Source organism: Mirounga angustirostris, unplaced genomic scaffold (genome assembly GCF_029215605.1).
Source record: "Mirounga angustirostris isolate CCGP_5_RB_7025 unplaced genomic scaffold, mMirAng1.0.hap1 SCAF_9, whole genome shotgun sequence".
Lineage (NCBI taxonomy): Eukaryota > Metazoa > Chordata > Mammalia > Carnivora > Phocidae > Mirounga > Mirounga angustirostris.
Genome location: NW_026991717.1, coordinates 62,369,766 through 62,382,012, shown reverse-complemented (window position 1 = coordinate 62,382,012; position 12,247 = coordinate 62,369,766). Strand labels below are relative to the sequence as shown.

Sequence of the window (12,247 nt, the reverse complement as noted above, 5' to 3'; positions counted from 1 at the left end):
GTGCCCACTGTCCACTGCCCGCCGCCTGACGCAATCCGAGGTGCCCTTGCTGCATGCGGGAGCTGGGGAAACCTCCCCCGCGGTTGCATCACTCCTGCCAGGTTTGCTATAGAGGTGAAGCCGAGCCAATCACCGGGCGCGCTGGGCCTGGGGCTGGCCGCTCAGTTACCCACTCAGAGGGCGGCGCGGTTAACCGGGAAGCAAAACAAGAAGGTGATTGGTCAAAAGGGAATTTGCCCCGCCCCAGTCACCGCGGCAGCTGGTGCGGTGGGCGGGGGCCCTCCCGGCCGGAGGGTTTAAAAGGCGCCTCCGACGGGGCCGCGCAGCTGGAGCGACCGAGGGGTGCCAGGCCAGGTGTACGCGTCCGTCGGTCCTTCCGTGCCCGCGCCGGAGACCAGCCTCGGAGGCCGCCGGGCCCGTCCCTGAGCCCGGCACCATGAAGCAGGAGTCCAGAGCCCAGAACACCCCGCCCGCCTCGCCGCCCCTCTCACCAGCCCCCTCGCCACCCCCCTCGCCACCCGCGCAGCATCCCCGGGATGACGGCGACCCCCAAGCGCTGTGGATTTTCGGGTACGGCTCCCTGGTGTGGAGGCCCGACTTCGCCTACAGCGACAGCCTTGTGGGCTTCGTGCGCGGCTACAGCCGCCGCTTCTGGCAGGGAGACACCTTCCATCGGGGCAGCGACAAGATGGTGAGCATCTGACCATGCCCAGGGGAATGAAGGGGGTGGGGGCAGGGTAGTGGGCACCAGTGCCCTGGAATGTCGGGGGCTCTCTGGGCAGAGGGTCACTCCGTGCTGGTGGGGGAAGTGTATAAACCTGTGCCTGGGGGGTGTGGCTTAAATTTCTGTACCCGGTGGATCCCTGTGATGGCTAGAATCTGTGATCCTGTGGATCACCATGTTGATGAATATTTCTGATTATCAATTTGGGCCACTGCCATGTATCTATTTCTCCTGCAGCCATGCATCACTCTCCACTTGCCCCTGGATGAGTGGGACTCACTGAGGCCTGGACCAGCAGGGTTACTAAACGTTTCCTCTGACCCTGGTGACAGCTGATTTTTAACTTGCCTTTTCCAAAATTCTTCTTCCCTCCTCAGCCTGGCCGTGTCGTGACCCTCCTTGAAGATCGTGAGGTAAGTGCCTGAGTCAAGAGAGAGACCCCCCAGGGCCTGGCAGGGAGGGTTGCAGACAGAGCTCCTGGGTCCTTGGCTGTAGGCTAGATTAGATGCCTTTCAGGCAGCAGGGAAGGTGGTCTAGCTCAGTGCTTCTCACTAGAATCACCTGAGGATCTTCTTAAAACGCAGATTTTGATTTAATAGGATTAGAGGGTGGCCTGAAACTCCCATTCCTCTTAATGGTACAGATGATGCCACTGGTTCTCAAACCACTGTCTGAGTAGGAATCCTCTTGGCCTTGGAGCCAGACCACCTGTCAAACCTTGTTAAGAAAGGGAGAATGAGCTTAATGTATTGCTACTAGATGACTCAGGGTAGTCCCCTGCCCACTTTCCTTATAGAGCACAGACCTGGGTTGGGACTAGCTGTTTTGGGTGACCCCGGTGTCCATGTTTCCTTCTAGGGCTGCACTTGGGGTGTGGCATACCAGGTTCGAGGTGAGCAGGTGAGCGAGGCCCTGAAGTACCTGAACGTGCGGGAAGCAGTACTTGGCGGCTATGATACCAAGGAAGTCACCTTCTACCCCCAAGATAGCCCTGACCAGCCACTCAAGGCATTGGCTTATGTGGCCACCCCCCAGAATCCTGGTTACCTGGGCCCTGCACCTGAGGAGGCCATTGCAACGCAGATCCTGGCTTGCCGCGGCTTCTCTGGCCACAACCTGGAGTACTTGCTGCGCCTGGCGGACTTCATGCAGCTCTGTGGGCCCCAGGCACAGGACGAGCACCTGGCAGCCATCGTGGACGCTGTGGGCACCATGCTGCCCTGCTTCTGCCCCACCGAGCAGGCTTTGGCACTGGTCTGAGGGGCTGAGCCCCTGCAGGGAGTGTCCACGTAGACATGGGGCCAGGTCCCCACTCCTGTGCACACAGCAGACTGCTGAAAGGACTTGGCGGGTGGCTGGGAGCTTCTGTCTCTGAGCCCACCAGCCTCCAGTGGGACACTGACTGCCTGACGCTGACTTCCTACTTGAAACTATTTATTGCACCATGTTGGTGTGGTGGGCAGGGTGGGGGGCCTGCCCTGGACATAGGGGCCCTGCTGAGCAGTGCCCCACCTCAGGCACCTGATGCCTGACGGATTCCCCCCAGTGCTGCTGCTGCTAACCCCATACCACCCAGGCCTCTGCCTCCCACCCCCAGACCAACCACTCCGCAGCCCTGGAAATAGACCACGTGTGAAAAGTCCCAGCCTGCTGGGAAGGGACATGGGGGGAGTGAGGAGAAGGGAGCCTTACAAGAACTGAGGCACCTGTGGGTCCTGTTCACCCCCCAGGTTCCCAGGACAGAACTGGATCTGGAGCCTGGGCTCAGCTGCTGAGGCTGGGCCTGGGCCCCTGAACCATTTGGCTGTTTCCTGTTCTTCTGTCTGTCTGCTTGTCTGTCTCTTGGTCTGTTCCCAGGAAGCTCAGCACTATGGGCCCTGGTACCTCCCCAGTCTGTCCCATACTGTTATCTATAAACTGATCTCTTACTATCTGTTGTGCTGGAATGTGGTTCGTTCTTCAGATGGGCTGTTGGGGCAAGGGACGTGGTGAAGCCCTGGAAGGCGCATGAGAGGGGCAAGGGCTCCCTCTTTGCCTCCGTCCCTCTCGCGGGGGGGTGGGCAGCTGAGCAGGCAGGGCTAGGGGCCAGGTTGCGCCACTTCCATGGGCACCTTTCACGTCTTAGTGCAGGCAAAAACCGCTCCGAGGTGTGCAGAGTTCTGCCGTGTGGCCCTACTTGGCGGCCCCGTGCGCAGTGTATTGCTGCGGACCTGGTACTCTGTGTGTCCTCTCAGCTGCCCCGAGGAGGCTGGTGGGCTGGTGGGCTTGGAGGTCAGGCCAGATCTTCCTCTAGCCACCGCCTCTTGCTGACCTCGAGAGGAGACCCCTGGGCTCCTGCTAAAGGAGCATGTGGGTTAGAGGAGGGTGGTAACGACTTCAGCAATGCTGACAGCAGAGGCCTGGGGCCTTCTGGAGGACCTTTTGATTTTGAGATCCGGGTGCTTACTGTTGCCTCCTGGGGCTGTGGTGTGGGCTGGGCCTTCTCCGTGAACCTGACCTGCCAGGACTCTTGCTCACTATGGAATGAGGTGCCAGGGTGCCCTCTGGGCCACTACTTGTTTACTCTCTGCCTGCCCCTGGCTGCTGCCCCCCCCCCAAACCCCCACTCCCATCCCCGGGTGCAAAGCCCAGCCCCCGGGATCTCAGAATGGCCCCTCAGTGGGCTCAGCCTCTTACTCCTGGACCCGCAGAATAGGTGCAGGGCCCACGTGACAGCGTTTTCACGGCAGAAGAGCCTGGCTCCACCCCAGGCTCGTCCCTCCTTGGCCCAGTGACCTCCAGAAAACTCCTGAGCCCTCTGAGCGTCAGTTTACACTGGGACGCAGTGTGGTATGTGTTGTTGCTGCTTTTGTGGTGGCTGGTGCCCTGGATTGGTCTGGATGTCCCCAGCGGGGTCAGCTCTGACCAGCTGGGCAGCCGTTGTGCCTTGGTGTGTTGGTGGCCTCGTGTCTTGGCCACTGATGGGGGAAGTGTGGAGTTCCGCCAAGTGCTGGGAGCTCGTGAGGGCAACACAGCAGCAGCAGGAGGCAGCGGGGAGCAGGGAGGCTGGGGCAGCCGCCTCCTGGGCCAGGGCAGGGCCGGACAGCCAGTTCGGGGGCTCAGAGCAGAGCCCTACTCTCTACCGAGCAAGGGCGGGGAGGGCTGCTTGCCAGCTGCACGTGGGCTCACGCTCCTGAAGCCATTCATTGAAGTTTGGACTAAACTGCGGCATGCCAGGCACCGACCTGGGCCCCGGGGACACAGCAGTGAAGCAATCTCCCTCCTTAGGGAATTCGGCCTAGAAACTCCGAACGGTGACTTTCCTTTTTTCTTTCTTTGAACAGTGACCGTTCAGCATGCCGTGTGCTGTGGCGGGAGGAGGGAGCACTCCACGAGAGGGGCGGGCAGGGAAGGCTTTCTGAGGGAAGGAGGGAGGCGGCTGAGCCCTGAGCTTGCGGAGGGGACAGCTTGTGCCAGAGCGGGCAGTGAGGTCGGACGAGAGGCGACAGAGTGGACGGAGTGGCGTGGGGGTGGGAATCGGGACTGGACATGGGGACAGGACCACCTCCCGCTGGCTGGGCCTGCTCAACTGTGCTGTGCCGTGGAGTGGCTTTCCTCCTGTGGATCCTGAGCAGGGAAGAGACTGCTTGAGAGGAACCCTGGCTTCTGTGTCAGGTTGGAGCGGGAAGGCCAGACACAGGCTGGGGAGGGACGAAGGCGGCCTGAGCCGAGGTGTGGCGGTGGGAATGGGCGTGAGGATGGATCTGAGAGCGCTCAGGGCGTAAGGCTGGCCGGGTTTGGCGTGGCTGGCCGAGGGGGGAGAGTGAGGGAGGGGTGGAGGGCCAGGGTTGCTGGTCCAGTTGTAGGGTTGGAAGGGCAGGGGTAGAGAGGGGCAGTGTGTGAGTGTGTGAGCTGGGGTACCAGTGTGGGGCAGAGGCATCCGCATGAATGTTCGAGGGCAGCTGGGGATGTGGGTCTTCGATTCAGGAGAGAAATAAGGCTGGAGTTAGAGATGTGGGGGCCATACCCGTGGAGACAGTATTTGAAAGCCTTGGAAGTGGAGAGAAAAAGGAACAGGGCCCAGGCCCAGCCCTGAGGCACCCCAGCCCTGGTGGCCTGAGTGAAGCAAGAATTGGAGAGAACAGGCAGCTGGAGAGAGAGGAGGAGAACCAGGGTCATGCTGCCGAATGGCCAAGGAAATATGGAAGAGGAATGGAATGCTAGGGGGTCCTCTGTGGCTGCAGTGAGAGCAGTTTCAGGAAGATTGGCTGGAAGCCACAAGTCAGAACTGGGGAGCCTGTAGGAGGGGAAGAGATCACGCTCAAGAAGCTGGCTGCTGAGAGAGAAGAGAGGGGTGACCGAGGGTGTGAGAAGGGTGTAGGAGTCTCAGGACCCCTTTGCAGATTAAAAATTGAAGACCCCAGGAGTTGTTATTTACACGGACCATAACAACTAGCAACATTTAGTGTATTTTAGATTAAGATTGAGAAGTTTAAAATGTTCTAAATTAAAAATAAAAATCCATTACACATTAACATATTTTTAAAGAAAAATGATTCTATTTTCCGAAACAAGCAAATTTCATGAAAAGAATGGCATTGTTTTATGTTTTTAAAGTCTAGCTTGATGAAAGCAGCTGGGTTCTCATTTGTTTCTGCGTTCATTCTGTTGCAAATTCACCTATCATATAGTTCTGGAAAACTCCACTGTACACTTGTGAAGAAATGAGAACAAAAAGGCAAATAATCTCTTAGTTTTACTATGAAAACAGTTCTGACCTCGCAGGCCCCCTGAGAGGGTCTTGGAGACCCCCAGGGGTCTCTGGGCCATGTCTTAGGACTTCTGGTATAGCAGCATTAAAAACAAATTTTTTTTTTCTTTTTTTGTTGGTGGGATTCAAACAGAGTGATGGCTAAGTGGCTAGCCCTAGGCTGCAGTGTTAAGGGATTTCAGAGTTAGCAGGGAACTCAGAACATCCTGTCCACTCCTCAGGGCGCCCTTCTGGAGAAGCAGGAGTGAGTAGGAAGGATCAGCCAGTTCAACCACTATTTATTGAGTCTACAGTAGGCCACCCCACCCCGTGGGAGACGGAAGACACAGAAGCGCCCTCACACCTGGTCTGGGCTAAGGGCACCCTGGGGAGCGCAGAGGTTGGGGCAGAGGTGGTCAGGTCTGGGAGGGCCTTAAAGAAGCCGCAGGAATCCAGCCGGCAGAGGAACCGACAAAGGGGGAACGGACACAGAGGAGCTAGTAAGTAGCTCAGCGTTGGGGACAAGGCTGAGAGCGACGTTGGAGTCAGTTCATAGAGGAAGTGTTAGACTGTATCTTGTGGGGAAGTGGAGTTCTATAGTGATGTTTTTGTTTTTTCATGTGTTTTGCCTCCCACGGAGGGTCTTTGTTTTTGTTCTTTTTGTTTTGTCTACTTGGAGTGTTGTGTTCAGACTTGGGTTTACGTGTTGTGGCAAGGAAGACCGTTTGAAGGCTGTGAGACCTGGAGGGCGCCTGTTGCAGTGTTTCAGGCAGGGGCTGGGGAGGACGAGTGAACTAGAACCAGAAACCTGGGGAATGTGGGGACACCTCCTGGCAGCCCATTACAATTGAGGGGCAAAGGGGAGTGGGGAGACTAGGGATCCCACGGTTTTGCCAAGGTGGAGGGCACGGACAGTGCAGGGGGTTGTGGGTAACCCCACTGTGCACACTTCTAGGGTGGGCAGGCTCCTAGGGGTTCTCCAGGCTGTCCCCCACTGGGCCCCAGGAAGGACCACGTTCCTCTGAAGGCTGGTATTCCCCTGAAGACAGTGTGGTACCCATGTCAGTCATCCGAAAAGCACAGGGTGTGGGGAGATGGACCTGGAATGGGAGAGACCCTGCTTTCCACAGGCCTGGCTCTGAGGAGGGTTAGGGTGCTCCAGGGTGTGAACCCAGCTTCAATGGCCAGGGCTAGATTAGGGGAGGCGACAGTCACAGGGAGAGTGTCCCTGTAGGACCAGCCTTGTGCTACATGGCTGGGATGACCACACATCCCACTGTCCCAGGATCGGCCTACTTTACTCCCGTCGTCCTGGAATAATTATGGCTTTCACTCTCAGAAGCATCAGGTTTGGACAGTAAATTGCACGGTTGCTGTGGAAACCGGGATTGAGCCGTTCTGCTTTACTGGACGGCTGTCAGAAGAAGGGGTTGACCAAAGCCCTGATCAGCCTTCCCTCTACCCTGCTCATCCTATCCCTAGACCCTCACCCCTAGCCCAGGGCCCAGGGAGGCCACTCTCTTCTGCCCTTTCCTGGTTTGCCCTTGGAGAGTCCCCACCAGGCCTGCCCTTCCTGGTTCAGACCCTCAGCCTGGGCATTTCCTGGGGTGTGAGATAGAACATGACATGTCCTGAAGGTTCAGCCACAGAGCTGCTCCCTGGTCACTGGTCCTTCCCCTCCTAGAGGGAGAGGGCATCGTCTGCACCCACACACCCTCTTCCTTAGTCCTGGACCCAGCACTGCATTTCCACCCCTCACGCTCCGGTCCTTCCCCTGGAGCTTCAGTCCCTCCTTGGCTTTGTTCTGGGTCCTGCCCCTGCCTGGACCACTGGCCCACCAGTACGGTAAGGCCCAGTGAATGCTTCCCTTTGAGCCAAGCTTCCATCCCTCCCACCTTCTGGGATCTAAGGGCTTCCTATGTCCGCCCTACTGCCACTGCCCTAGTGTGTGCCCTCCTTCCCTGCACAGTTATGTGTCCAAACGGATCCACCTTCCCGTTTTCTCCCTGGATATTCATTTTCCATAACGTCAAATGCAACTCTGGCCACAGCCCTCTGCACTGACAAACCTCAGCTTTCTGGCCCTCAGCATTCATGTCCCCGCAGCCTTAGCGTGGGCCCCATCTCCACCCCCACCTCGTGCAACGCCTGGCTCCCAAGCCTTCGCTCCCGCTGCTTTCCTTGCCTGACCACTCCGCCTGGGCCTCTGCTAACCTTCAGAGCTCAGTGCCGGCATCAGGTCTCCAGAAGCTGCTGCTGACCCCGATGGCTGGTGCCCCCTCGTCAGCGCCCCCCCACCCCCGCCCACCTATTTTGCACCTAACAGGTTGTATTGGTGTGATCTGCTTGCAGGTCTGCCTCACTGAAGTGAGCCCCCCACCCCACACACCCCAAGGCAGGAACTGCGCGCATCCCAGTCGACAGCACAGCTCTGGGGCCACATAGGAGCTCGGGGAACCTAAGGGGAAGGGAGTTTAACCAGACACTCTTCTGAAAGCAATGTCACAGGTCCCTTTGGAGAGAAAGACCACGTGAAAATCTCAGTCAGCCAAGGGAAAGTGCCAAGCTGCCTCCCCTTGCTAATATGCAATCTGAATATTTATGTGCACAGCCCAGGAATGTGGGACAGGGACTCACAAGGACAAGGGCGGACCAGCCGGGCATGGGCAGCCCCAGCACGTACCTGACTGGGCCAGTACTGACCCACACTGGTGGCTGCCATCCCGGGCTGGCTACTCTCTCCCTTCGTCTATCTGGGAGAGGCCAGGCCCTAAACACACACGAGGAGAAGGGCTACTCTTTGGCATGCATATTAAGGGGCAACATCTCTGCCCTTGCTCTTCCTCCGTGCTCTGGGCACTAAGCCAGAGGGCTGTTTGTGCTTCTCTCATGGGGTGCTGCGCCCTGTCCCCACAGGCGGGGGAGCTTGGCCTTCCCAGGCATAGCCCGAGGGGATTGGTGATGGGAGGGAGGGCCGGGGAGAATGGGGACAGTAATGTATCTACGTGTGGCTCTCCCCGCCACAGCTGAAGCCTCCAGCCTGGCACAGCCCCTCCTGGGCCTAGTCCCGTTTGTGCCAGGTCAGGAGGGTGCAGAACATGGGGAGTGTCAGACGTGCCTGTGGCTCTGGCTGGGAGGGACGGTGAGTCCTCAGGGGTAAAAGCTGATGACAAGCTGCTTATGTGGGGTGTCTGAGTCATCTGTCCACAGGAGCAGGCCCTTGCCCATGGGGGTTTCCACAGGAAGGGAGACCCAGTTCCTGGTCATGGGCCACCTGCAGCCGTGAGGCATGACACACGCCAAACAGACGGGAGCTGACCTGACAGAAGCCTGCCACACGCCTGCGACGTGCGGGGGCGCTTTCTTGCCCTGTCCTGAGTCCTCCAGGGCCTCACCCTGACAGTCCCTGCCCTGCCAGCTCTGGCTTGGCTAATCTGTGACTGCAGCTTCAGGGCTCAGTTGAGATGTCACCTTCTCTGGGAAGCCTTCCCTGACCCTCCTCCTCTCCCTGACCGCCAAGGCCTGACTTTGGGGCCCTGTTGTGTGTCTCTGATACCTGGGCTTTTCTCCTGCAGCCTTTAAAAAGATTTTTTATTTTTAATTTATTATTATTATTTTTAAGATTTTTTTAATTTTTAAGTAATCTCTACACCCAACATGGGGCTCGAACTCACAACCCTGAGATCAAGAATTACAGGCTCTATCGACTGAGCCAGCCAGGCGCCCCTGTCCTGCAGCTTTGATAGCACTGTGTTTGTCTGCCCCCAGCACCCAGCAGAGCCTGCACACAGTAGGTGCTCATATTACATTTGTTAAATGAAAACCTCGGAGAGGCAGGCACAGGTGAGGGGAAGATGGGGGTTGGGGAGAACACTCTGGGCTGTCTCCCCATAAGAGGGTCTATGCAGCAGAGGGGGTGCGCTGGGGAAGAGTGCAGGGGAGGCAAGGAGGCAGACCCGCCAGGGCCCAGTCAGGAGATCATCGAACAGCTGTTCAGAGGCAAAGAGTGAGCACTGACCTGGGATCCAGAGGTTCCAGTGTCTGTTTTAAGCTGTGTCTTAGGCAAGGCACCTTTCCTCTCTCTGGCTCCATCTTCGCAAATGGAAAACGAAGAGCTGCCAGTTCCCATCCAGTTCCAGTGGCTCCCCTTTTTCAGGAGAGACATGGGCTTGGGGTCAGAGGGACTGGGTTCAAGAACCAGGTTCCCTGTGAGTAGCCTCTGAGTCCCTGGCCAGGTGATTTAATATCTCTGAGTTGCAATTTCTTCATCTTTAAAGTGAGACTGATAATCATAGCTACCTCTCACAGTCTTGGGACTAGATGAGCTATCAGTGAAAAACTGTACACTTTAAAGCACTGGGTGAATGTTGCTTATTATTACCATTTAACACTATTATTTTTCACCAACACCTAATTAGGTACTGGATTCTCTAACCGCACTAGAGTGTCAGCTCCATGAAGGCCGGGGCTGACACCTTCCTGTTCATGGCTATACCCTTGGTGCCCAGCACAGAGCCTGGCTTATCTCAGGCCCTCAAAAAAGAGTTGCTAGACAAATAAACAGATAAATGAGTTGACTAGGATGAATGACTACATAAACAAACTCTGCTACCTCGCAGAGCACTGAGGTCAAGTCAGGCTGACCAGGTGGAGAGACAAAGGGATAAGCGGGAGGAGGCAGAGGTGGAAGGGAGAGCTTCCTGGGCTGCCCAGGCTCTGCCAAGTTGGGGAGGGCGGGTGAGGAAAAGCAAGCAGGGAAATGACAGAAACAAACTTGGGGCAGTGAGACAGGCCGCGTCACTGCTGGGTGCCTCGCAGGAACCCCTCTGTATGAGCCCGCTCCCTGGTCAGGCCCTCCTCCACCTCTCTCAGGCCCTGCTCTGCCAGCAAGTCGGGGAGAGGAAGGAGGAAGGACAGGCTGGCTGAAGTTACTCCATTCTGGCTTGTTTACCAACAGCACAGTCCTCCTGGGTCATGACAGAGCCAGCAGCCTCTGACCCAGCTAAATATATCTCCCCTACTGGCCAGGACCACACAGCCAGCCCCTGAGGGCCAGGGACCACCCGCTCGTCCCTCTGGGCTGGGCCCTGGGCCTCCTCCTCACCCCAGAGCCCTGGGTCCCAGGGGAGCCAACGGCCGATCAGTGTCCAAACCAAATGCAATTGCTGGCTGAACCCAGGCGGTAGTTTCGTTTGGACACAATCAGAGGGCTTTCGGGGGGGAAAACTCTAGCTGTCTAGCAGTAGGACAACCGAATGGCTCACCCCCCCTTCCACGGCATATTTGCAGTCGTTATGAATATTTAGTAAGACTATTTACTACTGTTACTTTCTCTATAGTACTCTCTTAACATTACCATTTAATGTTAAGAAAGGGAAAAAAAGCATATAAAGTTAGATACATAGTATGAATACAATCATGTCTTTTAAAAAGCATAGAAATATGTCTGGAAGGAATCACCAGAAACTGTCAACACAGTTTGCCTCCCAGGAGCGGAACTGGAGGCCAGGGGATGGAATGGGAGAGAGACTTTTTCTTCTTATGCCCTTTTGTTATGTTTTTGATTTTGAACGATATAAATTTCTTACTTATTCATAAGTAAATAAATCAAATATATAATAAAATACAATGCAGGGGCGCCTGGGTGGCTCAGTCGTTAAGCGTCTGCCTTCGGCTCAGGTCATGATCCCAGAGTCCTGGGATCGAGCCCCACATTGGGCTCCCTGCTCCGCGGGAAGCCTGCTTCTCCCTCTCCCACTCCCCCTGCTTGTGTTCCCTCTCTCTCTGTGTCTCTGTCAAATAAATAAAATCTTAAAAAAATAAAAATAAAAATAAATAAATAAAAATACAATGCAGATTTGAAAAAAAGAAAAGGGGCCCATGCATAAAGCAGTGGTGGAAGCAACCCTGAACAGTTAAGGGTACTTATTTGGGTGGTGGGCCAGGCAGGGGGCTCCCTTTCCCACCCAGAAGAAAAGCCGGCCCTACGCCCAGGTAAACCAGAACATCAGCCTTGCAAGAAGTAGGGACTCTGTCAATGCTCGGAATCTAATTTGAGACATGAAAAAGGGCGTATCTGCCTTAAACTAGCTCCCCAAGGTATGTGAAATGCCAGGCCATGCCTTTGCCTGAAGTACAGCTTCTCTAGAGTCCCCTTGAAAACATTATTGTATGTATGTGGGGGTGCGGGTTGGGGGTGCTATGTTACTTTATCACATGAACCAAATTGAAACAGGGAGATGCCTTGTAAGAAAGCTTTATTCTGGGAAGTAATTCTTCTTGCTTTTCAGTTTTTTCCCTGAATTTCCCTAAGAAACATTTACTTCTTTTGTTAATAATTATATATCAAATAACACATAATCATAGTGGGAAGTTTGGAAAATATAGAATGGTAGAAAGCATTAAAATTGATTCACATTTCTGCCATTCAGGAAACTGTCCTTCCTTCTAGTCTGCCCTCTTCCTACTCTATTAAAAACCTACATTAGGGGGCGCCTGGGTGACTCAGTGGTTGGGCATCTGTCTTCAGCTCAGGTTGTGATCCCGGGGCCCCGTGGGGCTCCTCGCTCAGCAGGGAGCCTGCTTCTCCCTCTCCCTCTGCTGCTCCCCCTGCTTGTGCTCTCTCTGTCAAATAGATGAATAAAATCTTTAAATAAATAAATAAAAACCTACATTATCATCAGGGGAAACTGAGTGAGGGGGTTACAGGAGCTCTCGGCACCACCTCTGCAACTTTTCTGTGAACCTAAAACCACTCCAAAGTAAAAAGTTTATTAATAATTTTTTAAAAAAAA

The 12,247-nt window shown here is 55.4% G+C and overlaps 1 protein-coding gene across 1 annotated transcript; it reads left to right on the top strand.

Moving 5' to 3' along the window:
* The first annotated feature begins 300 nt into the window (after positions 1–300).
* Positions 301–2,655, top strand: CHAC1 (ChaC glutathione specific gamma-glutamylcyclotransferase 1). Its single transcript, XM_045900327.3, has 3 exons — positions 301–691; positions 1,102–1,137; positions 1,583–2,655. Exons 1-3 carry the CDS (start codon positions 437–439, stop codon positions 1,982–1,984), a joined length of 693 nt encoding a protein of 230 aa, XP_045756283.1. The 5' UTR covers positions 301–436; the 3' UTR covers positions 1,985–2,655.
* The last annotated feature ends 9,592 nt before the right edge of the window (positions 2,656–12,247 follow it).

What these genes read in the sequence shown, in the direction of transcription:
- CHAC1 (XM_045900327.3), top strand. Translation starts at nt 437, where the DNA reads ATGAAGCAGGAGTCCAGAGCCCAGAACACCCCGCCCGCCTCGCCGCCC. An exon ending in ATCGGGGCAGCGACAAGATG is followed by an intron (nt 692 to 1,101) that starts GTGAGCATCTGA and finishes TTCCCTCCTCAG; the next exon opens with CCTGGCCGTGTCGTGACCCT. An exon ending in CCCTCCTTGAAGATCGTGAG is followed by an intron (nt 1,138 to 1,582) that starts GTAAGTGCCTGA and finishes GTTTCCTTCTAG; the next exon opens with GGCTGCACTTGGGGTGTGGC.